This window comes from Mus caroli, unplaced genomic scaffold, assembly GCF_978045245.1.
Source record: "Mus caroli unplaced genomic scaffold, Mus_caroli_1 scaffold_14, whole genome shotgun sequence".
In the NCBI taxonomy this organism is placed as follows: domain Eukaryota; kingdom Metazoa; phylum Chordata; class Mammalia; order Rodentia; family Muridae; genus Mus; species Mus caroli.
Window position 1 is genome coordinate 22,003,458 of NW_028227269.1, and position 25,564 is coordinate 22,029,021.

The window sequence follows — 25,564 nt, forward strand, 5'->3', positions numbered from 1 at the left end:
ATATATATATATATATATATATATAGAGAGAGAGAGAGAGAGAGAGAGAGAGAGAGAGAGAGAGAGAGAAATTATATGGCAGGAAAAAAAATGGCATTAATACATTACTCTTTGACCTGGCTCCTGTGTGCAATATCAGTTGCTGTGATCTGTCACATGACACACAACTACAGCCAATGGCCGGTGTCACAATCATCTGAGCTGACTAAACCCTGAAAGAGCATTGGACATATCTCCAAAGTAAGAAACTCAATATTGCTTGGACCAAGCTAAAGTCCCCAATTTACATATCTACCAATCTGGTCTGACTTCATGCACAAGACATGAATAAATACATGCTGGAAAATTACAAAGTCAGTCACCCTGTCACCATCAGGTCTTTTTTTTTTTTTTTTTAATTAATGGTGACTACAAGATTAGTGATAAAAACAGGTGTCTCACAAAAAGTAACTCTATCAAAAAGTGCCTCACTTGGCTACCTGTCCAGTGTAAGGAGAAAGAACAACCTTGGAATCAATCACACATCAGGTTAAATCTAAGCTGAATACTTAGCTCAGATAGAGCCATTCCATTCCATGACGTTGGTACTCGATAATGTAATAAGGACCAACATTTATCACTCTCTGGTTAATGACTCTGAGCTCATTTATACTGTCAAAGAAGGTCTTAAATATTCCAACAAAGCTACATTACCAGAAAAACACTATAACCCCAAATGTATGGAGATGACAGAGTTCCTTAACGAGGAAATGACCAAATCACTTAGAGAAATCCAGGAAAACAGAAAAAAATTGGAGGAAATCAATGAATGCCACAAAGAAGGCCAGGAAAACACAAACCGAAAATAAAGGAAGCCAAAATTCCTAGAAATAAAGCCAAGAAAGAACACACCAATGGGTGAAGGGAAAAAAACTATTCAATACATAAAAGTGCAAATTGAAGCAAAAAAGAAAACTAAAACTTAGGAAATGGTGGGAATAAAAATTTAGGACTGCAAAAAGGAACTACAGAGGCAAGGATCACCCACAGAACACAGACATGGAAGAAATATCTCAATCATTGAATAAGCAATAGAAGGAATGGGTAAATCAGACAGTGAAAATGTTAAGTCTAAATCTTCCTGATATAAAATATCATGGAAATCCAGGACACTGTAAAAGGACTAAACATAAGAATACTTAGGGAGAGAGGAAGGAGAATCCTCGCTCAAAGTCTCAGAAAGTATTGACAACCAAATCATAGAAGAAAAACTTCCTAACCTAAAGAAAGCACAAGAATCAACAAAACACCAAACAGAAGGGACCAAAAGAATAAAGTCTCTTCCCTGTGTAATAATCAAAACATAGAGTTCAAGGAAAGAATACTAAAAGCTGCAAAGGTAAAAAGCCAGGAAAAACATAAAGGAAGATCTATTAAGATCACAGATGTCTTCTCCTTGGAGTCTGTAGATGCCAGAAGGGTTTGTACACATGTGCCGCAGAAACAACAGATGCCTGGATTTTAATATGTAATAAAATGACTACACTGTAAATGGAAAAAAATTAAGATAGTACACAATAAACTCAAATTTAAACAACCTCTCTCTAAACATACAGACCTACACAAAGAGATAGAGGTAGAATCTAACCTGAGGAAGTTAAGGATACACATGAAAACACGGGTAGTAAATAATCTCTTACTGTCTACAAAAGAAGGGAAAGCACACACACAGCCCAACACCAACACCACCAACAGCTGCAACAACAACAACAACAACAAAATACAAGGAGTTAGCAATCACCATTTATTGACTCATTCAATAAAAATAAGTTTTGATTTGGGACAAAATGTAGCTGTAAGTTGGCCCAGGACTTTGAGGTGTTTGTGTTTGAAAGCTATACAACTTTCTGTCTCAGGTTGGGGTGTGGGAGGTGAGGTTTTGAAGATAAACTTCTGAGTATACTTTTGTGTCTCTCACTGATCAGTAGTGACTTAATCCCAATAAATTCTTTTTGTTTTTCCTTTTTTTGTTTTCCCAAACAGGGTTCCACTGTGTATCCCTGGCTGTCCTGAAACACACACTAGACTAGTTGGGCCTCAAACTCAGTAATCTGCCTGCATCTGTCTCCCGAGTGCTAGGATTAAAGGAGTGCACCACCACCACCAGCCCAATAAATTCTTATCCTTTGCATTGTCCTGGAGTGTGAGTTGTGTTGAACCTCAGTGGACCCAACAATGTAAAGGCTTTACCACACTGCTGACATTCATAGCATCTGTCTCCAGTATGAACAGTCTCATAAAAAGAAGAATATACATAAAAAGAAGCTCAATAAAAAGCTTCACCATACTAAATAGATTCACAATGTTTCTACCCAGTTCAAATTCTTCCATGATGAAGATGACTACAAAATTGTGCAAAGGCTTTCCCATATTAAATATACTCAGAGGGTTTCTCCCTCAGCCTTTCAATGGCTAGGAACAGATCTCATGACCAAACCAACTCTCAGAAAAGCAAACATTTAAATTGGGGTTTCTCTGCAGTGTGGTTTGTCTTGTGTATGCCTAAAGTACTCTGACATGCAAAGGTTTTACTACGTTCATAACATTCACGTGGATTCTCACTTGTATGTGATCTTTTATGTCATCGTAGATGACCGTGACATCAAATGCTTTACACCACCGATTACCTTCCTAAGGTTTCTGTCTTCTATGTCTTCTTTAAAAATAATTGAGACTATAGAGTTGTAAAAAGTCTTTACCACATTGATTACATTCATAAGATTTTTTTCCAGTGTGGAATTTTTTTACATTTTGAAGACAAGTGGGATATGCACAGGTTTTAGCACACTGACGACATTCATGAGGTTTCTATCTAATATGGGTTCTTTTATGATTATAGAGACAATAACTTTGTGAAAAGTCTTTTATCACATTGATTAGGTTTCGAAGGTTTCTCTCCATTATGGGTTCTTTTATGATATTGGAGACAACTGTGACCTGCAAAGGCTTTACCACAATGATTACATTCATAGGGTTTCTCTCCAGTATGTGTTCTTTTATGACATTGGAGATAACTGTGACGTGCAAAGGTTTTACCACATTGATTACATTCATAGGGTTTCTCTCCAGTATGTTTTCTTTTATGACATTGGAGATGACTGTTTTGTGAAAAGGCTTTACCACATTGATTACATTCATAGGGTTTCTCTCCAGTATGTGTTCTTTTATGACATTGGAGAGTACTGAAATGTGAAAAGGTTTTACCACACTGATTACATTCATAGGGTTTCTCTCCAGTATGTGTTCTTTTATGAGATTGGAGATGACTGTGACATGAAAAGGCTTTACCACATTGATGACATTCATAGGGTTTCTCTCCAGTATGTGTTCTTTTATGACATTGGAGAGGACTGTATTGTGAAAAGGCTTTACCACATTGATTACATTTATAGGGTTTCTCTCCAGTATGTGTTCTTTGATGAGATTGGAGAACATTGTGAACTGCAAAGGCTTTACCACATTGATTACATTCATAGGGTTTCTCTCCAGTATGTGTTCTTTTATGACATTGGAGATTACAGAGTCTTGCAAAGGTTTTCCCACATTGATTACATTCATAGGGTTTCTCTCCAGTATGTGTTCTTTTATGACATTGGAGATTACTGTGCCATGAAAAGGCTTTACCACATTGATGACATTCATAGGGTTTCTCTCCAGTATGTGTTCTTTTATGAGATTGGAGATGACTGTGACATGAAAAGGCTTTACCACATTGATGACATTCATAGGGTTTCTCTCCAGTATGTGTTCTTTTATGACGATATAAATTACTGAGGTGTGCAAACGCTTTACCACATTGATTACATTCATAAGATTTCTCTCCAGTATGTGTTCTTTTATGAGATTGGAGATGACTGTGACATGAAAAGGCTTTACCACATTGATGACATTCATAGGGTTTCTCTCCAGTATGTGTTCTTTTATGACGATATAAATTACTGAGGTGTGCAAACGCTTTACCACATTGATTACATTCATAAGATTTCTCTCCAGTATGTGTTCTTTTATGACGTTGAAGATGTCTGGATTTTTTAAAGGCTTGACTACATTGATGATATTCATATGGTTTCTCTCCAGTATGGGTTCTTTTGTGATATTGAAGATGACTGGGTGTTGGAAAGGCTTTACCACATTGATTATGTTCATGTGTTTTTTCTCCAATTTGTCTTCTTATATGACATTGGAGATGACTGGGACATGAAAAGGCTTTAGAACGTTCATTACATTCATAGAGTTTCTCTCCACTATGATTACTTACATACCTGCAATGAAAATTGGCACATGTGATATGTTTACTACATTAATTTCCTTGTTCAATCATTTCATCAAGATGAATAAAGTTTACAAATTGGTCTATTGATAAAGATGTACCAGATCATCTGGTTAAATCACTTTATATGTTCATGGTGTTCTCTCTCATTATGGGTTGTTTTGCATCTTTCGAGATATCTGTGATGGTTATTACATGGCTGACATTTATAACATCCGTTTTATATGGGATATTTATATGATGTATTTCATGTATATGAGGAAAATGGAACAACCCAGAGCTTTATAACACTAATTGCTTTCATAATTTTTCCCTGTAGCATGAATTGTATCACATTTGAATGTGAACCAGGACAAACAACAGAATTTCCAAATTCCTAGTACCCATAAAGATTTTGTACAGTGTGAGCTTGGAGAAGTTCCCAGTAAAATTAGAAAACCAATTGATTGCAAACGTTTCTCATATTCACAATGTCTACCAAAGGCAGAATCTGACATATTTTCTCACTGCTCTGGGATAGAAAGCAGTACATTGCTTCTTTCAATATCCCTATGCTCACATGGCTTTCATCCATTGTGACACATGATATATACATTAAAAGAAAAATAACAGATGAAAGGTTTCCACATTGCATTCACACTGTTTGACTTTTTGTTCCTCATAGACATGTAATACATGAATTAAGGTTTCTCCTATGACAACACTCTTGACTCTCATAAACTGTACCCTAAACAAATGATCAATTTTAGTATAAGAATATGAGTATCACCAACTTTCCCATGGATTATTTGCTTATCTGAAGGTTTTGGATATATATTTATCACTATTCGATGTGCAATATCTAAGTCTTATAAGTCTATACACATTGTCAGATCAGTATAGGTCTAATAGAGGTAAAAATTGAATAACGGTATCTCTTAAGGCAATGTTTCCTTCTCTTGAGGAATGCATTGATAGATAAATCAGATAACTACATCGAGGCAGAACATTTTTTTAAGAATATTATAATTAGGGTGGCGAGATGGCTCAGTGGTTAAGAGCACAAACTGCTCTTCCGAAGGTCCTGAGTTCAAATCCTGGCAACCACATGTCCTCTTCTGGAGTATCTGAGGACAGCTACAGTGTACTTACATATAATAAATAAATAAATCTTTAAAAAAAAGAATATTATAATTATAGTTACACGTGAAGCATTGACATTTTACACTGCTGATTTTCTTTAGAGCTTCCATAAAATAGTAAAATTTCCTCAGAGGCATAATTGCATCAGCTTGCACATGAAAATTACCTTTCATTTCTTCTTGAACTTTGACAATGTCTTTCAATATGATGGTTTTCCCAAGTGTAGCCTAAAAGACAGTACCAGAAAAATGAATGATATAGTATTGGAAATAAGGCAAAATTCAAGGTACTGTGAATTTTCACATCACTGGACACTATTTATTCAGCTCAGTCTTCCTTGTTCTCAATTGAAATAACAGAGCATCATCACTCACCAAGAGACATGTCTTCCCACTATTTTGAAAAGCAAAAGAAAATTCACAGTCATACCTATAACAGTGAGGTTCCAGTAGGTCTCCAGCATCACATCTTTGTAGAGACTCTTCTGGGAAGGATCCAGCAAATTCCACTCTTCCCCAGTGAAGTTCACGTGCACATCATCATAAGTCACTGCATCCTAAAATATCCCATACATGTGTACATCACAAAGCATGGTACTGACATCATTGTAAAGTAAATGTACGCTTCCTTGACCATATATTCATGTAATTCTGGTGCTTCCTCCACTGACTTCTTGACACAGAAGTTATAATCTAAGTACCATAACATTTTAAAGGAAATTGAGTTGAAGGTTCACCTGTGTTGCTTATGAACATTTTAAATGAATAGGGTAAAGTCTTTTGAGAGGAATTCCAATTGAGAGGGAGATGTAGGGTGAAACAGATCAACAGTACTGAGGACACATCCCAGAAATTGTAAGAAAAATCACTAACAAGAAAAATCATGGACAAGCAGGGTGTATTTGTTCATGTCTTTAATCCCAGAGTCACGGGTAGGTATACGTCACTGAGGTGGATCCCTGTCTGTTCTATGTAACACATTCCAGGACAGCAAAGTTTACATATTAAGACCCTTACTCCACTGCAAAAATCAACCACAGAGACCAAAATGATAGAAAGAACTCAGTTGTTTACTACAGTTCCTACAAAGAAGTATACATTCCCTGCACTTCTGTACTCATCTAGCAGAAACAGGAAGTGTACCGCTTTAAACTGCAACATTAGTAAAACTTTATTAGCAATCAAGGCACATTTAATGGACAGATGAAAATATTAGTAATATAAGTGTTGAACATAAAAAGTAACATGAGGCAGGAGAGAGCGCTAATTCAGCCATGGAAAGCTCTTGCTGGTCTTCCAGATAACGGTGGTCAATTACTAGCATTTACGTGACCCATGGCTTTATGAACAGGAGTTCTGAGCCCACCTTCCAACAACACCAAGGATGAGGCACACATGATATTCATATTCATGCACACAGGCAAAACACTCCTATTTATTTAAAAATTTCAAAACAAACACAAAAGTTTGGGGAAATATCAACACTCAGAATCCAATGACTCTGAAGCCTCAGGCAGTATTGATGTCACGAGCATATGCCATTCTAAAAAACAGAGTATAATCTATGTGCCCATGGGGTACACAGGGGGACCCAACCCCACTCAAAGGAGAAACAGAGGAGAATGGAAGGAGGGAGTCTGGGTGGGCAGGGACCTAGAGTGACAGTGATCAGGGTGATAATGAATATCTAAATTATAGGATAAACAAAAAATGAAAGAAAGAAAAAGGAAAATTTTGAGTGTGTATACACTTTCATCTTCCCCAAGATGAATCTAGAAAGGCTCCTGCATGGTTGAAATGTCTAAAGTCTCTGCTGATACTCAAGACAATATCTTGACAGCCACATCTTGTAAAATCAGAAAGCAAGTTATATCTTTCCAACATAAAATGGCACTGAATACCCACTCCCATTCCAATCGATAGGAATGTGCACATAGAGAGAAAAGATTGGACAAAGGCAAGAAAAACAGCAGGGCAAACACCAAATCCTATAGCTTTGTCTCAAACACATTGGACTTCAATTCCTAAAGGCATAGATGGTGCTCTTCCTGTAACTTCTTATACATCTCTCAGTTTGGGTACTTCATCTCCCTGTAAGCATCTCTCCATGGCAGATTCCTCAATGTGTTAGTTTTCTCCACAACCTGTGGTCACAAAATGCAACTCAAGCATCAACCTCACCACTTAAATGCAAGGAACTCTCACAGAGTCTTCCCTGGGATCCTGACTTTGTCAAAAGATAGCTGGAGTGGTGCTAAACTGAAACCATAGAGAAACAATCTATGACCATGGTATTTTCATCTTTCAGTTTCTAGAAGCGGCACAATGTGGATGATCCTGTGAAGTTTGGCTTCTAAATTAATGGACCCTGCCTCCCTTGGATCACATTTGCAGCAGGTTTTCTTTAAGGTTCCATCCTGGGATGAGGAAATACTGTGAATACTCCTTCCATTAATTTAAAACACAGCAAGCAGGAGGAAGTGCTACACTCAGGGTACCTTCATAGGCATATACCCACAAGGGCATTTGCTCCACTAAGTTCACAGCCACTTTATGTATAACAGTTAGAAACAGGACAGAATGCAGATGTTCCTCAACTGAAATGTGGACACAAAAAACATGTTTCATTTACAAAATGGGATGCTATTTAGGTATAAAAAACAAGGACATCATGAATTTTGCAGAGAAATGGGTACAATTAGAAACTAATATCTGGAATGCGGTAACTCAGGCACAAAAGGACATGCATGTACGTACTCACTTACAAGTGAATAATAACAATAACTACAGAATATCCACACTGCACTTCATAGACAGAAAGACACTAAACGAGACAAGGCACAAATGAGCATGGTTGAATCTCACTCAGAACGGGGTATGAAAGAGACAGAAGAGGCAGATGGAAGGGAGAAAACTGGATGGGACAGTAGTTAAGAAAGTAGAAGGGGAGTGTTAGGAACAGGTGTGGTAAGAGACAAGGGAAGGACAGAGAGCCAAGAAAATGAAATAAAATCAGCACTTGCTGGGAGGGAGCAGGGCTAGGGTGGGAACATCTGTAGAATGTGCCTGAGACTATGATTGGGAGGGCACAAATGCGGCTAGGGAAGTGATCTTAGCTGAGATAGATAGCATTGAGTTATGGACCATGAAGAGGTGACATCTTGTAGTCAGGCAGAACCACCAGTGAAGTGTTCAGTACACCAAAAAAACCAAAAACCTTTTCTCCCAAAATTTGTTCTGTCTGCAAGTAAGGCAGGCACAAAGTTGAAACAGAGACTGAGGGAATGGCCAAACTATACCCGACCCAACTGGTAACCCATCTCTTGGGCAAGCACCAAGGCTGGCATTACTGAGGATAATTTGTTATACTTGCAGATAGTAGCTTAGCATCATTGCCCTCTGAGTGTCTCCATCCAGCATCTGACTGAAACATATGCAGAGACCCACAGCCTAACATTGGACAGGGCTCAGGGAGTATTTTAAAAGAGTTAGGGAAAGAATTGACGGCCTCTGAAGGAATAGGAAGTCCATGAGAAGACCCTCAGAGTCAAATAACCCAGAACCTAGGAGACTCTCAGAGATGGAGCCACCAACCAAAGAGCACACACAGGCTGGGATGGAGGCCCCCGCCATATATGTAGTGGATATGCTGCTCAGTCTTCATGGGGTCCCCAACATCCAGAGCAGGGCATGTCCCTTAAGCTGTTCCTGTCTGTCCAAACTGTTTCCCTAACTGGGCTGCTTTGTCTGACCTCAGTGGGAAAGGATGTGTCTAACCCTGCAGAGACTTGACATGCCATAGTTGGGGGATACTCAAGAGGTTCCCACCCTCCATGGGGAGATAAAAGGGAGTCAGTGATGAGGGACTGTGGAAGGTGGAATGGGGTGGTTGTACCGATTAGAATGTAAATTGAGTAAAGAAATAGGAAGATTGAACAAAAACATATCAATAGAATAAAAATATACAAATCAAGCAATAATTTTACTCAATACTCAATATTTCAGGGAATAAGCCAAGTACAAAAATTTTTTTTTTTTTTTTTGCTAAAATATCACACAAATGACTTCTTCCTAAAGTTTTCAGTCTATTTTCCACTGAAATAGTATGATCTCAACTTCGTGTGGCTGCATTACTGTCAACACTCCAATCTTCCAGACCCTACAGGAAGAACCGATTAAGCTCCATGTACAGCTTTCTATGACTTTTGCCATCTCAATTTCTGATATTTTCCATATTCCTTCAAAAGAGACCAGAGATTCTGTCCAGCAGCAAAATCAGCTTTTGAAACAATTGCTGTTGTTGCTGTTATTGTTGTTGTTCTACCTTGCAGCTCTGCTGCTGTGATGGTTTCCTCTGAGCAGAAGCATCTCAGGTAATAAATGTTTGTTTTACACGGTTCTGTCAGATCTCTGACTAGAAAGAGCTCAGACTAGAAACTGAAGCTAGAAAATGAAGGCAAAAATATTTGACAAACACTACTTCCTGCCTTGCTTTCTTGCTTGGTCACTCTCTCATGCTCTGTAGCCTCCCTCAGCCTTGAAGCAGGCTGAGCTAGACTTTGACCTTGCTGCCATTAAGAAGGAGATTACCTAGTGTCTTAGTCAGGGTTTCTATTCCTAAACAAAAATCATGACCAAGAAGCAAGTTGGGGAGGAAAGGGTTTATTCGCCTTACACTTCAATACTGGTTCATCACCAAGGAAGTCAGGACTGGAACTCAAGCAGGTCAGAAAGCAGGAGCTGATGCAGAGGCCATGGAGGGATGTTCATTACTGGCTTGCCTCCCCTGGCTTGCTCAGCCTCCTCTCTTACAGAACCAAGACTACCAGCCCAGAGATGGTCCCACCCACAAGGGGCCTTTCCCCCTTGATCACTAATGGGGAAAATGCCTTACAGTTGGATCTCATGGAGGCATTTCCTCAACTGAAGCTCCTTTTTCTGTGATAACTCCAGCTGGTCAAGTTGACACATAAAACTAGCCAGTACACCTAGGGTAGAGACTTCTGACCTTGATGGCTCTATTTGCTCTTCTCCAATACTCTGCTTCCTGCTGAAAGGTCCTGGAGACTATCTGGAGACAAGCCCTATAGATCGCCTATGGGCTGGCTCCAGGCACAAAGAATGGGCTGGCAGATGATGGGCCTACCCTCTTTATAAGCAGGGACTCTCAGTAAACTTCAGAGGCTTTGAACAGAAAGGTTTGTCTTGGCCTCATTCTTTTGTTGCCCTCTGATCTCTTTCAGCCCCGGGCTGCCTTTCAGGGGAACCCAGTTCACATGGCCACAGGAGGCTACAATGCTCACCTAGCTCTCTCATCCAACCCATGTCCACTTGCTTCCCAATATTGCCACTCTTCATGGAAGAGTCTTCCTATATTAATTATCAACACTATCTCTCAGAGACATAGAAACCAGCCATTCTGATGAGGGCACACCTGCAACTGAGGCTCCTTCAGATGACTGTAGTCTGAAATGTTGAGTTAAAACAACTATGACACAGAGACAATAATAAATGAGAAAGTTGTAAAACTCCAAAACCAAAGATCTAACCATATCAATTACAGGACCCCTGCCACCACATCAGGGAGTTGGAGTAGTGTCTGAGCCAGGATAAAATGGGAAGGGTTACTGGCTCAGAGCATGGAAGGATACGATGGAATGGGGAGAAGGGAGGCTGCACTGCCCTGTGGTAAGGTGTCCTTAACCCTGGATTCCCAGGCCAGGGAGACCAAAGAGGTGGCCAAACAGCTGGAAGGTGAATAGAGGAGCAGATTGCCCACAGACCTGGAAATAAGATTGCTGGTCTAAGGAAAATATGCTAACTTTGCTGGAAGGGATGAAAAACAACCTCCCATACACTGACAGCTCCAAGTTCAAAACTACAGAGTCACATAGAGACTGAGAACAGGGTTGTTTAGAAGGGGGCAAAATGAGGTCTTTGTCCTTTCCACCCTGTTTTGCAGAGTCTGATTTTGCCCTGAATGCTGTCATAAAGAGCTCTCTGTCAGGGGCAATTTAATGGGTACAGGTCCTCTTGATTAGAGGGATTTAACCCAAGGTGGAAGGTGAGTAACTATATCAATTGGGATGGAATCAGTCTCACTTCCTCTCTCAGTAAGAGAATACTAAAGTGGCACACACATAATAGAGGGCCACAAGGGGGCAGTGAAGGCTAAGCAGCAGATTCCACCACTTGTACAGAGGAGAAAATGAAGACAGAATGGCAGCTGTGAGCCATGGAGCAGGGTTCCAAGACTACTGTAACTTCCCAGAAATTAAGACCAGGGGCATACAACCCCTGTTCCAGGGCCTGGAACATCTTCCTAGCCCTTTGTAGCTAGGACTCTCCAGCATTTCCACTTCACTGGAGTTCCACATTCACTATGTTCATCTCACTCCACAAGTACTCAAGAAAAATCAAAAAACCAAGGTACACAGACACATTTCTGACAGACAGGTCACTGATACAAAGAACAGCAATGACACATCCTAACAGCGGTCTCTCAACCCTTCCGATGGGAGTCCTGAGGGTCTTGGGGTTCCAGTCAAAGCATCAAGGTTTTATGCCTAACTCACAGAAACTGCAATGACCAGCACAGAGCCTATTGCAATGCAAATAAACAGAGGTCTTTTTTATGAGCTCAGTAACAAGGACTCTCAGCAGTCAAACTCCCATTAGGTACAAACTGAGAGATCAAGTCTAGAGGTTTTGAGTATTTATTGTAGTTACAACAAGAGTGGGGAGTTTGCATACAAATCAGCATTGTAATATTTTGAAAACTGTATGTCTGACATAATGTGCAGGAACCAAGCAAGGGGGGCAAAAAAATCTGACAGCCATGATGGGTAAGCTGTTTTTGTTTTTGTTTTCTATAGGAGGTCTTAGTTATCTCTAGGTAGCTTGACCCTGCTGATGTACCTTAACTGGCTGTTGATAAGGGGATTTTGTCATGGGATTTTTGCTGGAATGTACAAATGTACATTCTCAAAAAGCAAACTGTTTGGGATTTACAAACTCATCTCTGTTGCCGAGCCCCTGATTATCGACAGAAACTCCTGGTTAACCACAACCATGCCTGTCTGTAGACTAGACTTTGTCCAAAGACCTACCACACTATCTGTTACTGCAGACCCTAATATCAGCTACCCTTAACACTGGAAAAGAGTAGCAGTGTAATTTTCCTCTCCTCCTGTGCAAGACTCCTATAGACACCATAGACAATCCCCACCTGTCCATCCATTCCTGCCTCATCCCTGTGTCTCAGCCCCCACTTGGGCAGATACTCCCTGTTCAACCACATTCCATGCCTGAAAGGACACAAGGTAAGCTTCCATAGATCAACTTCATGATTGATTTTTTACCCCAGATTCAATTTTCCCAGTTGTTCCAACATTGTATTAAACACCATGGGCTGCTTGATCTCTCTCCTGACTATGTCTCCTTGTGGATTACTAAGATCTTCTGTTCCTGCCTATTGCTTCTCCCAGCTTTTAATATCACAAAGCATCCCCTGTTGACCATACTCACCAAATAGGTCAGTAAACTAGGAAACTGTCAGTGAACACTCTCTTCAAATCCATGTATCAAACAGTAACCCAGGAACAAAACTCCCACCCAAAAAGACAAACCCAGAGGCCAGTACCTAGGTCAATAATCACCCAAACAGAGATGGCTACACACCAGCATAGCAACATAGAGAGTAACAGCCAGGAACAATTGCAACCAAGAAATCCAAGCTATTCCATCACAGCAGGTCTGAGAAATTAAAGCATGCAACAGATAAAGTGCAAAAGAGGTTGTTTGGGGGAAGGGAGAGGAGTGAGAACCTGGGGAAGGGATAGAAATACACAAGAGGACCTGCAGACAGACACACAGACAGGGAGGAGAAAGAGAGCCATGAGGGGAGAGATGACAGAGAGTGTGCATGTGCAGAGAACAGGGACAGGGAACAAAAATAGAGATCTGCTATAGCTGGTGGTCCATGTATATAAAGCACGCCTGACAACAGACACAGGGGATGGAGGCAGGAAATGACATAAGCAGTTGCTAAGTCCCTAAGAGCAGGACATGAGATTACCTGACAACTACAGAGGCAAGTTTCACCCACAGAACAGGAAAGGAAGACAGAATCTCAGGGATTCGAGAGGAAGAGAAAAAATTGATATCTCAGTCAAAAAATGTGGATTCTAAAAGTTTCATGGCAATAAACAACTAGGACTTCTACAAAATATGTGATGGCGAAAATTACAAACGATTGGAATAGAAGAATATCAACTCAGAGGTTTATCATTTTTCAATAAAACCACAAAAAAATTCTGAAATTATTAAAGTCCCTTTCCCAAATAATATTCAACTCACTAAACATATGATGTAAAAAATATGAAAAAACTGCAACAGAAAAAAAATTAACAAAACCTAAACAAAACAAAAACAAGTATAATGTATGAAATCAGACCTATTAGATTTTTACCTGTCTTCTTAATGTATACTAAAAGACAAAGGGGTTTAGACATGTGTGCTACAGACTCAAAGAAACCACCCTTGTTTTCACAAGCCAGCCTAACTAAGGTCCAAAGGATTTGGGCAATGATGGGGAAGTTATTCAGAGGTCACCCCTGATGGAGCAAGTGAGAAGCAACACGAGAGACCTCACAGGTGCTCACATATGACTTATACTTCCCATCCAGCCCCAGAGAGGACTCACCACCCCAGCTTCCACTGCTCAGCACCCTGCCCCTACCCTCTGTGGGCAGTAACCCTGTGCTCACCATGCCTGGAATTCAGAGCTTCCCTGAGGTCCTCTCACAGCACCCAACAGCAGAGCTCAGAGCAGGACACAGAGAACCATTCAAGCCTGCACAGCCACAGTGAACCTGGGGAAAGGCACCCGGAAGATCCCGCCTCCTGACTGACTGGCAGGTCTGCCTGTGGAGATCTTGATTGGCCAGTGGGTCTCACCCTTCCTCAAGGTTAAAGTGTGCTTCATGTCCATGGCCACACCTTTTCCAGATCTCAAGTGTGGTTTGCACTACATTAGCATTTGAGCCAGTCCCCCAAGAGGACTCTCACCCCTCCCAGCTCTGGGGGAGAACTCAACATTCATGTGGGGCATTGGGCTATGCACAGACAGGTTGGTCTCCAGTTGAGCTGAGGTCTGAACCCCGGGACAGTGATAATTCACTTACTTGACAAGGAAGGCATCAATTCCCTCATGCTTCTGGAACTCAGGCTCCTGCCTAAGTTACTGTCCCCCACCCCCACCCCAGCCACCACAAGAGAAGCCTGGCTAAAAGTCAAGTAGGCAAAGTCCCAAGCTTCTGACCTTCAGGCTAAACTCCTCCCCAGTTACCTAGCAACAGTAAAGACCATAAAAAGGGCTGTTCAGCCCCGCCTATCTCTCTTGCTCTCACTCCTTTGTTCTCTTACCTCTCACTTCTTGCACTCCTCTCTCCTCTTTCCTTTCTCTTTGACCTCTCCTCTCCTCTCCTCTCCTCTCTCCCTCTTACTCTCTTTCTATCTAGCCTTCCCCCTTCTAGCCTTCTAGGGGGGCCTCTCTCTCTCTCTCTCTTCTACCTTCTCTCCTTCTCCCTGCCTTTCTATAATAAAGCTCTAAAACTATAGAATGTCTCTGTTAATCAAGGCCCACTGCCCTTGGAGGATGGGATAGGCTTTCTTGTAATGAGCCCTTTCTACTCTCCAGATGGAAGGCCTTCATGTGCTCCACTGCAGATCCACTGTGCTCACTCTCACAGGTGTGGGAACCTCTCATCCCTCATCCCTCTCTCCCATAACTCCAGTGCTTTAGAAAAGTAGCCCTGGGGCTCCCAGGTTGGGCTGCCCCTTGTTCAGACCCAAAGAGTGGGTCAAAGGCTTAGATGCACACCCAGGGCTGAGTTGAAAGTGAATGGCAGCTCTCCCACATCTCTGTCCAGAGCATAGGTGGAACTCTGGCAGAGCGTGGGCCTCCCCCCCCCCTTTCCTTTCTTCCCCCTTTTAGTTGCCAACACATTCCAGCTCAGGCTAGCCAGCTGCCTGCTCCTGCCCACTGTGAGTAATGATCCTCCATTACCAGGACCTGACTTCAGACCTTGCCTGAGCTTGCAGTAATGATCCTCCATTACCAGGACCTGACTTCAGACCTTGCCTGAGCTTGCCTCACATCACTTGCCTTCTTCTTCCTGAAATCCAGGGGAAGAGCATGCATAGCCCATTACCCAAGGTGCAGTGGGGTTATCAATCTGAGTGAGAGGGTGCCCAGGCAATGAACATTAAAGAGGGATTTTAGGAAACAAGAGTTTTGTTTGTGGCTCAGTGCTGGGCTCAGGGAGACTGCAGCTCCCTTTCCCAGATGATAGGAACCAACCAACCCTGGGAGGAAAGCCACAAACGTAAGGGAAACACTGTTGAGCCCTCTTGTTAGCCAGCACATCAGCATCAGTGGCAAAGTAGAGAAAAGCCACAGTTGTATTAGGACAGGTTCTCTAGATAAACATATCTCAAATCAGAATGAATTTCTCTGTGGATACAGAAAGGAAATTTAATAGAATGTCTCTCTAATGTCTATAATAGAAAGGTTCTTGGCCAAGGGAACTTAGAAAAATCACGGACAGGTTATCTCATGTTGCAGGATATTACAGCTGATATTCACTATGTACCAGAATTCTGAAGAAATAAGTACTTTCCAATGCCAATTTTAAAAATCAAACTAGCAAATCACCTTTTCTAAAATACAAAAATAGGGCAAGTATAAAAAATGAAAGAACAACCCTGTTCATTGTCTTTTATGTATGTAGGATGCCAAAAGAATCTATTGCCTAGACTGAAAGTGGATCTGATGATCTCAAAAGATCAAGAATAAGAAATGGTTTCTCACTTCAAAAGGTATAATGAACACATTTCCCTCACAGTAAGCAGGGTTAGACTTAGGGTTAGCCTATTAGAGGGTTACGGTTAGGATTAGGGTTCTTAGTGTTAGGGTTGTTAGAGGCAAGACAATGGTCAGGAAGCAGGGGTGAGCTGAACTGGAAGGTTTATTATTTATTTGTTATTAATTTATTCTTTGACAATTTCATATGTGCAAATGAAGAAGTATTAAAAAAGTATAGCAAAGTAAAAACAAAATCGAGGCTTTTGGGCCCAGGCTTGGGAGTGTAGCCTTTGTGGCTTAGTGCTCCAGGTGCTGGTCATAAAACAGATAGCGACATTCCTCCACCTACCCTCTTCCTGGGTTCAATTCAAAGAATGGCACCCTGACCATTACTGGAACCTGCAATGCAAATGTGCTATCTTTAGGGGCTCTTAGATTGTTAGGGGCTCTTAGAAACTGTCTTGAGAGATAACCTGACACTTGTGACTTTATACTTCCTTGTGACTCTTAACTGGTATTTTTGGTATTTTCCAACAACGCCCTCCCCACCTCCATGAATTGTGGTTTCTTCCTTTAAATACCCCCTTACTCAGCTACTCAGGGCGCCATGGTCCTCTACCCCTGCGTGGTGTATGACCATGGGCCCGAGAACGCTCTCGAATAAAAATCCTCTTGCAGTTGCAGCAAGACTGTTTCTTGTGTGATTTGGGGTGTCGCCTCTCCTGAGTCAGAACGTGGGGGAGTCCTCATGTTGTGGGTCTTTCACACACAGTATATCTTGATTGTTTCTATCTCTCATTCCTACCTCTACCTACATCCTCTCTGACACTTGCACCTTCATGTCTCCATTGTGTCTTCTTTTTCCTCCTAGTTCCCCCATTTCTCCTCCCTCTCCATCCCCTCCTCCTCTTCTTCTTCCTCTTCTCTTCTTCCTCATCTTCCTCCTCCTTCTCCTTCTTCATCACCATCACCATCGTTACTAAGGTCACTTAGTGCTGCCTGATGGAATATTACTCAATATCTGTTAGGCTGAATCTTGTGCATATAAATGGAATGGCACTGCCCAGGATGCAATGGTCACATTATATCCAGAAAGCAAGTGTTTTACCAAATGTGTCCTCTGATGCTCTTTGTACCCCCTCTTCTGCCATGTTCCTGTGGGCATTAGTTTTGGAGACTTTTTCTTTGATCTGAGAAGAATGGATCCTGATGATTAGGACAGCCCTAGGTGGAAGGTCTGTCCCTAACAGTTACCTTAATTGGCATGGTTTAGCTTGTGCCCCTCTAAGAAGAGCAGCCACCACACACAGATCTCCTGGCCTCGAAGACCCAGCCTGAGTCATTCACTATGAGGCCTTTATGTACACAACCCAGATGGTTTTTTGGAACCCACAGCCCTAAGGGACCAGGTATATTATTAGACAACTCACTCTGTGGCAGTGAAGGCCTCTCAGTAAACGCCTCTAGAGGTTACAGAGGCAGCTCAGTTGGTAGAATGTTTGCCTGGCATTCAAGAGGCTCAGGGTTTGATCCCTGGCACCACATAAAACAAACATGATAACACATGCTGTAATTGCAGCCTTCAAAGGTGGAGGCAGAGGCAGGAGGATCTGAAATCCAAAGGTATATTTGGTACATAGAGTTCAAGGCAACCCTGAAGCCCTGACTAAAAAGTAAAACAAGAAAAGAAAAGCCTCTAAAAAAGGGCCTCTAATGCCTCCCCAGGGGTTAGCACTTGATATCTCTGGAGTTGTCAGTCTTGGCTCCTCTAAGTTAACAACAATGGAAGCTTGCCTGCACAGACTCAATGGACACTAGCTTGCACTAAGGAAAACCACCTCTGTACAGTGAAAGGACATTGAAGAACCAACCAGAGTGGTCAAAACTCCTGTTTTGTCACCTGCTGAAACCCAGAGTCACATGACTCCATGGTGCCTATATGACCTCTCCCAAAAAGAAATAAACTTAAATAAGCCCATTTAATGCTTTCTTACTTTACAATTACTTTTCTTTATTTTTGAAATTGTAATATAATCTCATCGTTTCTATTCTCCAAACCAACCCACATATCCCTGCTTCCTCTCTTTCAAATTCATAACCTCTCTTTTCATTTGTTATTTTATACATACATGTATATTCCCTAAATATGTAAACACAGCCTGCACAATCTGTATAAAATTATTTATATGTCTGGCTTCGGTGCTGACCATTTGGTATTAGGCAACCAACTGGCAAAAGCACATTTTCTTAACATAGAATTAAAGTTCATAAAAATGCTAGTTATAGCCAGGTGTGGTGGTACACATCTTTAATACCAGCACTCAGGAGGTAGACCCAGGTGGATTCCTGGGTTCGAGGCCAGACTGGTCTACTAAGTGAGTTCCAGGACCCCCAGGGCTATACAGAGAAAACCTGTCTTGAACCCCCCCCAAAAAAAAACACCCAAAACCAAAAACAAACAAACAAACAAAAAACAAAAACAAAAAAGACTGCTTTCAATACAAGTCCTCCAGCCAGTCAATCTTTACAGTAGACCTGGTCTCTACCACTAAGGCATGCTGGACAGTGCCACTTTTACCTTGGGGATGATAGGAGACCCATGCTTCAAGTACCAGGGAATGACACCCAGTTCAAAGGACACTTCAGCACTGCCACCACCGTAGCACCCAAATGAACCCCTACTCCCTTGCTGGTCTCCCCACCTTTCTCCTGGGACTAGGAACAAGCACTGAAATGTCTTTAAGCCGGGCGTAGTGGTGCACGCCTTTAATCCCAGCACTCGGGAGGCAGAGGCAGGCGGATTTCTGAGTTCGAGGCCAGCCTGGTCTACAAAGTGAGTGCCAGGACAGCCAGGGCTACACAGAGAAACCCTGTCTCGAAAAACCAAAAAAAAAAAAAAAAAAAAAAAAAAAAAGAAATGTCTTTAAACTGTGAAGCAGTGGCTGGAGAAATGGTTTATTGTAAGAGAACTTCCTGCTCTTCTGGAGGTTCCAAGTTTCATTCCCAGCACCCACAACCAAGAAATTCACAGCTGCCTACTACTCTGGCTGCATAAGCTCTAAGGACATCTGCATTCTGAGTGTCACACACAGATACAAATCAATAAAAAGTAAATCCTAAAGAGGAAATCAGACCATAGGAGTCTGAGCCCCACACCCTCTAACAGCTTCGCACCATTCCACAGCCAAAGTGCAAATTCTCTCCCCAAGGTAAAGCCCAGTGCTATCTGGACCTAAGCCACCCCTCCACACAGGCCCCTCTGCTCTCCCTCACCTCTGATCACAGGCCTTCTCTCTGCCCTGATACTCACACCTCAGGCCTTTTCCAGGACTCCTCTTTCCCCAGGTCTTTGCAAGCAGGCAGCCTCTACATTTCAGACTGCTCAAAGGTCACCTCTCCAGAGACTTCAGTTTCCTCCCTTCCAAAACCACATCCTTTCCCCAAGTTATGCATAACCTTGACTTATCACTTCCTGGCACACAACATGACATAATCACCTGTCTATCAGTGATTATCAACTAGGGAGGAGCCTTTTACAAATATAAAAGCTCCAGGCCTCACCCAAATCATATGAAATCAGAATTTAGGAGACAGAACCAGGTTCTTCCAGTCCACAGACACCCCCTCCCCCACGCGGCAACTCTGAACACAGCCAGGACTCAGGGCAGCCTACAACAGTACTTTCAAACCCTGGTGCACACACTGCTCCTGAGAGTGCTGTTAAAATGCACACATTATTTCCACAGCTCTGCCATGGAACCTGAGGCTCTGCAAGTTCCACACCACACTGACTGGTGCTGTCAGGTGAAGCATTTTGGAGTTGCAAGGACCTAAAACTGTGCTCATCAACAGGACTTCCTGCAAGTATGGAGAACAAAGTCCTGAATCTACATCACACAACAGAGTGGCCACTAACCCATGTCGCCACCAAGCATCTGAGACAGAGTAATGTTAGCAAAGAGCTGACTTCATTCTTGGGCTACAATGCTGACCAAAAGCCAAAAGTGCAATTCCCCACCATGAAAGGCCTCTGTAAATTCTTGGCCTAAGGAGCCTTCTGCAGTCTGGATGGATAGGAAAATTCCACCAAAGGCCTAGTTGATCACCAGCCCAAGAGTGGATAAATATTTCCCTAAGGTAGGGACACAGATATGGAAGACTGGATTAAACCACCTTGGAGCCTCTTACACCAGGCTTCCATTCAAGGCCCTTTCATCCACATCCCTGATCATATGTAAGCAGTTCCAGTCTTCCTGTTCTCTATATCATGGCCATAGATTCTCTGATCACATGTAAGCAGTCCCAGTCTTCCTGTTCTCAATATCATCACCATAGATGCTCTGATCACATGTAAGCAGTCCCAGTCTTCCTGTTCTGTATATCATCGCCATAGATGCTCTCACAGACATGGCCTCACGTCACTGATCTGCCTGGAGAGTCGGTTTCTCCCCACGGAACCACAGATTCTTTCAAAGAGAAGAGATGTCTAATCCCTTCACCTAACACACAGCAGCAGGTCCCAAATGAACCACAGCAAGAGCTGGGATGCACAAGGAGTGGTATCATAGTAACTGCACTACTAATCATAAAAGAGAAATTGAGTTCAGCTGGAGGGAAACCAATTCCACCCTAACTGATTCAAAACGTTCCAGAGACACCAATTCAGATTTCAGGGCAGCATAAAATGATTGCCTGTTAACCTACTCCCTTCCAAGGATACACTGAGAAAAAGGGGGCATCCTTCTGACCATAGATTCAAAATCTGTTAGCCTGGGATTCTGAAGGCGCTGGTTTACAAACAAGTCACAAAGGACTACAACTCAGAATCAAATGCAAGGCCAGTTCCCACTGGAAATGCTGGGCGGAGCCTGGCCCCATGAACAACATCCCCCTGGGAGTCTGTACAGTCCAGATGTTCATTCTCCTTTTGCAGTTAAAACAGCAAAGCGATTTCCAAGGTAACCAAGAACAACAGAATAAGAGACTCATGGCCATGGAAGGAAAAAGTTAAATTTTGATACTTAAGAGTCAATATCAAATTTTTTTTTAAAACTACATCAATGCCAAATAAACAGGGTAGGAATGAATGGAGCTATGAAGAAGCCCTAACAAACAACAGGAGTGTCCCAAGAATGCACACAATGTTTCTCTATTTCCAGAGTATTTTGAAGTAACCAAAGGCTTAAATAAACTAAGATATAAAAATCAAAGCTGGGAAGAGGGTGGGGGATGGCGGGGTTCAGTTTTCAGATTTATGCCACAACTACTTATTTTCTCCCTTATTTCCAAAGCACAAAGCTGACACCAGTTGCGCTTCTGCACTTTGCAAACTGTGCAAAGTAAGTCACCCAGAGAAAGTCATCAGGAAGTGAAAAGTTTCAAACCACCTACACTCTCACCTGTTACCAAGACAATAAGTTCCTTAGAGAGAATGCATGGGGGCTGGGAAGGCAGCTTAGGGTGTCAGGTGCTTGCTGCACAAGCCTGTGAACCTGCATGGGGATCCCCAGGATTCAGGGGAAGCAGAGACAGGCTGTGGGGAACTGATTCAGGAAAGCTTTGCAAGTTCAGCCTCTGGCCTCGGTCAGCACAGGAGAACATCACACACACACACACACACACACACACACACACACACACAAACCCATCCACACACAGGCACACCTAGGGGGAGGGACAACAATTTCCATTTATATGCACACCTTCATCCATTTTCTTCTCCCCTGCTCCATTCTCATTCCAGGGTCTATACAGTAACTACAGTGAAATCTGGTAAAGCAGCTACCATTTACTAAGTCTACTGGGTACTGTACCAGAACCTTCAGAAATAGACATGATTATCTAGACTGTGAACTGGACGGAAAACGGTAAAAGTATAAATGGGCGGTTAGGGTCTCATCCCAATTCATACAAATGGAAAGTGAGGGAGCCTGACTTGGAGGTGGCTGATCTAGCTATGGGCAGTTTTGAGAATGCACCATCACTAAGCATTACACAAAGCCATGCAGTTTGAGAAAGCAGCATCCAGCCAAGTTTAAACTCCACTTGCTGTGTCTATAACCTGAACTAATCTCCTAGCCTCAAATTCCTTATCTGCACAGCAGGGATAGAGATTAAACACAACAGTTTGATACCTGTAATACAGGTCAGGCACTGGCTAACTACTGACATTCTAGCTACAGGTGTGCAGTCAAGAAAGCCGATTTCAGTCAGAAAATGACAACAGCTAAACATAGTCTCCATTGGGAGCAATCAGGTTTGCCAAAGTTAATTAGATAAGTTTACCTATTCCATAACTCATTTAAGTAGAAGACCAGGGACTTATTTTTTTAGTTGTATTTCTATGAAATGCATAACTTTTTGTATCACAAAACCTACCCTAATGTCTCATCTGACCATAAAAAAACATTTGCTTAAAGTCTAAGTATTGTAAACATGGTGTGTTATTACACTAGACAAAGAACAACTTTTTGTTTTGGAAGTAAACATTAAATAATGTAGGAGGAGAAAGAAAGTATTATTTTAAGTAATCCACACTGAGTCCTTTCACCCTTCAAATCAGTTCATACACACTATTATCTTAGAGTGGATGCTGGCCTCACTTAAAATGAGATAAGCCTGCAAAGAGTTCAGGTTTTCCCTGTTTCCAAATCAAATCCATTTTCTGCTTTGGAGGCTGAGTGAAGCCAGCCGCAATTTGATAGAAAAACCAAATCCAGTCTCTCTTTAATCTACTCAGTAACTGAGCTCTTGGGTAATCTCCTGCACTGCATGGAAAAGCAGCTTTGGGTTCATCCAAAATAAACTAAAATTAATCAGTGAGAGGCCATGCCTACTTTAATTGCAACTCCTATTTGCCAGGCTTTCCAACATCTGCCAGTATTACTGATACCTAACTGATTCAATACAATGAGAGAAGTGTCCTAGCTTTATAAACATGGGCTGTCTTTTAAGGACATCACACACAAGTGTCCTTTCCACAGAGGGAATCCTACCTTTTTGGATGTAATTAATATCATAAGCATTAATGATGTATTTTCAAAACACTGTGACTATCTTCCTAGTGCTTTTCAAGGACCCTCATGGGGGAGGGGCTCTCATCCCCCTCATCCCCCACCTGTCTCATTAAAGGCATCAGTGGCACCTAAAGGCCAGGCTGACAAAAGTGGACTAAAGCAATCTGCTCTCACTGACTTTGCTACAAAAGATTTACAAGCAGATCTTTGGGAAGATGGAAGAGAGAAAAGAAAGGGGACTAGGGTGAAGGAGAAGAACGGATACCCTACCTCACTTCCAAGAGCAGGATGCTGAACCTAGTATTTTCCATTGAGTCTACTCCTGACTGTGTAGATCTCCAAAGACAAATATTTTACACGAAAGAATAATAGTCTAGTCCCCCACCCCACTCTCAGCCCAGCCAAAGCCTAATAGCGAATGCTTTGTTCAACCAACGGGAAAGGATGTAATGATATAGCTTAATTTAAAAGCTCTCCAAACACCAACCTCTGGCAAGAGTATTTTAAAATGTCTACCTTGATCTTAAAATTCTAAGCAAAAGAAATGTAGTCATCGGTTCACTTCTGCTACACACGTGTGTCTCGTTCTCCAGCTACCTTTTGTGAGTCCAGTTGGAAACACAGAGCTGAAAACACGAAACTCTAAATTCTGTTGGGGAGGTAAAGAAAATGATGTAAGTGAGGCTTTCCCAAGCTATGGACAGCCGTGGTCTCTGGACTCACACAGCCTCTTCCAAGCCTGCTTCAATTTTCAACCCAAACTGCTTCCTTCTCGCAATCCCTCTTCCCCAGGATCTGGAGAGCTCTCTGCTTAGCCACTCAATACAATGACTATGCAGACCCTTTCCAGGTTAAGGGCACAGGAGCTGATCATACTGTCAACAGGCACTACACAGGTAGCCCAGAAGCGGCCACCAAAGACCTTTTGGACCTCAAAGAGACCATTCTCCACATCCCACAGCGCTGCTCTGTGGCACGTAGTGGGAATTGAGATAAGGGGTCCCTGAATCTGCTCTACATATTGGCTCAGAAGCCACAGCTGCCCCCGCCGGGCTACTTCCGGAACAAGTTGGAGAGGACCACGCAGGGAGAGCCATCACTCGGGGGCCGCAGAGCTCGCAGGGTTCCCCGGCTTGAAGCTGCCACAGACTCTGCAGCCGAAATTGACCTCTCCGAGGATGGGAGCAAAGAACCTGAAACCCTGCGAGGGAAATGGGAACAGACAGAAGCGTTCCCAAAAAAAGGCCCAAGGTGGCCAAGCAGCCTCTCCCTAGAGCAGGGAACAAAGGGCTTCTGTGTCGGGCACTGCTGGTCCGGCTGCGTCCGGCTTTGGGGGACCAGAACCTTTTCCCGGGTGTTGGCGCAGGCGGAGAGCACTGGGTATCGGGCACCAGGCGCGGAAGCCTAGCGGGTCCCCAGGACGCAGCGAGATCCCCGCGACCCTTGCCTCCCGCCTGGCGCGGGCGACGCTACCGCTCACCTCCTCGATGGCCGCCACGGTGTTCCCGCACTGGGCCGTGCGCGTGGTGAAGCTAGAGGCCGTGGGCGCCTTGTAGTCCTCCTGGGTCTCGGCCACGAATTCCGACACGGAGATCTGGTCCGGCATCGCCAGGGCGCCGGGGCGCGGACTGCGGCCGCCTCAGTCGCCCAGGGCGCGGGCTCCGACCCCGCCGCCGCTCGGGGACTTGAACAAAGGGAAGCGTGGGTGCGGAAGTCGCCGCGGGGCGCGGGAGCCACCGCGGGAGGCCCGGTGGCAGCAGGGGCGCGTGCAGCCCGCAGCTCTGCCCGCTGTGCTCCGGGAGCCGCAGCTTCCGAGTCCTCCCAAAGGAGCCCAAACGCGGGGTAGCACAGTCAGCGGGAAGGAAGCGCCACCAAGCCTCTGTCCGGGACGCATCCCGCGGAAGGGGAGGGCCCGGCTGGGGAGGGCGCGGAGGCCTGCCCGGCGGGGCGGGGCGCAGGCTTGGCCGCCAATCGGGGCGCCCGCCGCTACCGCGCCGCCAGGAAGCAGAGGCCTTGGCAAGGAGGGCTAAGTGCGATCAGGGCCTGTCAGCGGCTGTGGGCTGCTGCTTTGCTTCTGCCTTCTGGGCGTGCTGGGGTTCCAGGGCGGGTGCACAACTCCCACCCCGCACCCTCCATGACCTCTAGCAACATTGCCCAGAGGGCGTAGAGTGGAACCGTGGATACTGGCTTCCCAACTGGAAGGGAGCCCACCCTTTTGCTCCCCAATCCCACCGTTAGCCTCAGAACCCCC

The 25,564-nt window shown here is 43.4% G+C and overlaps 1 protein-coding gene across 1 annotated transcript; it reads right to left on the reverse strand.

The window, feature by feature from the left end:
- Nucleotides 1–1,814: 1,814 nt before the first annotated feature.
- LOC147001203 (uncharacterized) lies at nucleotides 1,815–25,204 on the reverse strand. The gene is given in 5 exon segments (XM_085830253.1): nucleotides 1,815–2,925; nucleotides 2,927–4,301; nucleotides 5,598–5,658; nucleotides 5,861–5,987; nucleotides 24,794–25,204. Coding segments are annotated over 5 exon segments (1,767 nt in total). The 5' UTR covers nucleotides 24,920–25,204; the 3' UTR covers nucleotides 1,815–2,847.
- Nucleotides 25,205–25,564: the final 360 nt, after the last annotated feature.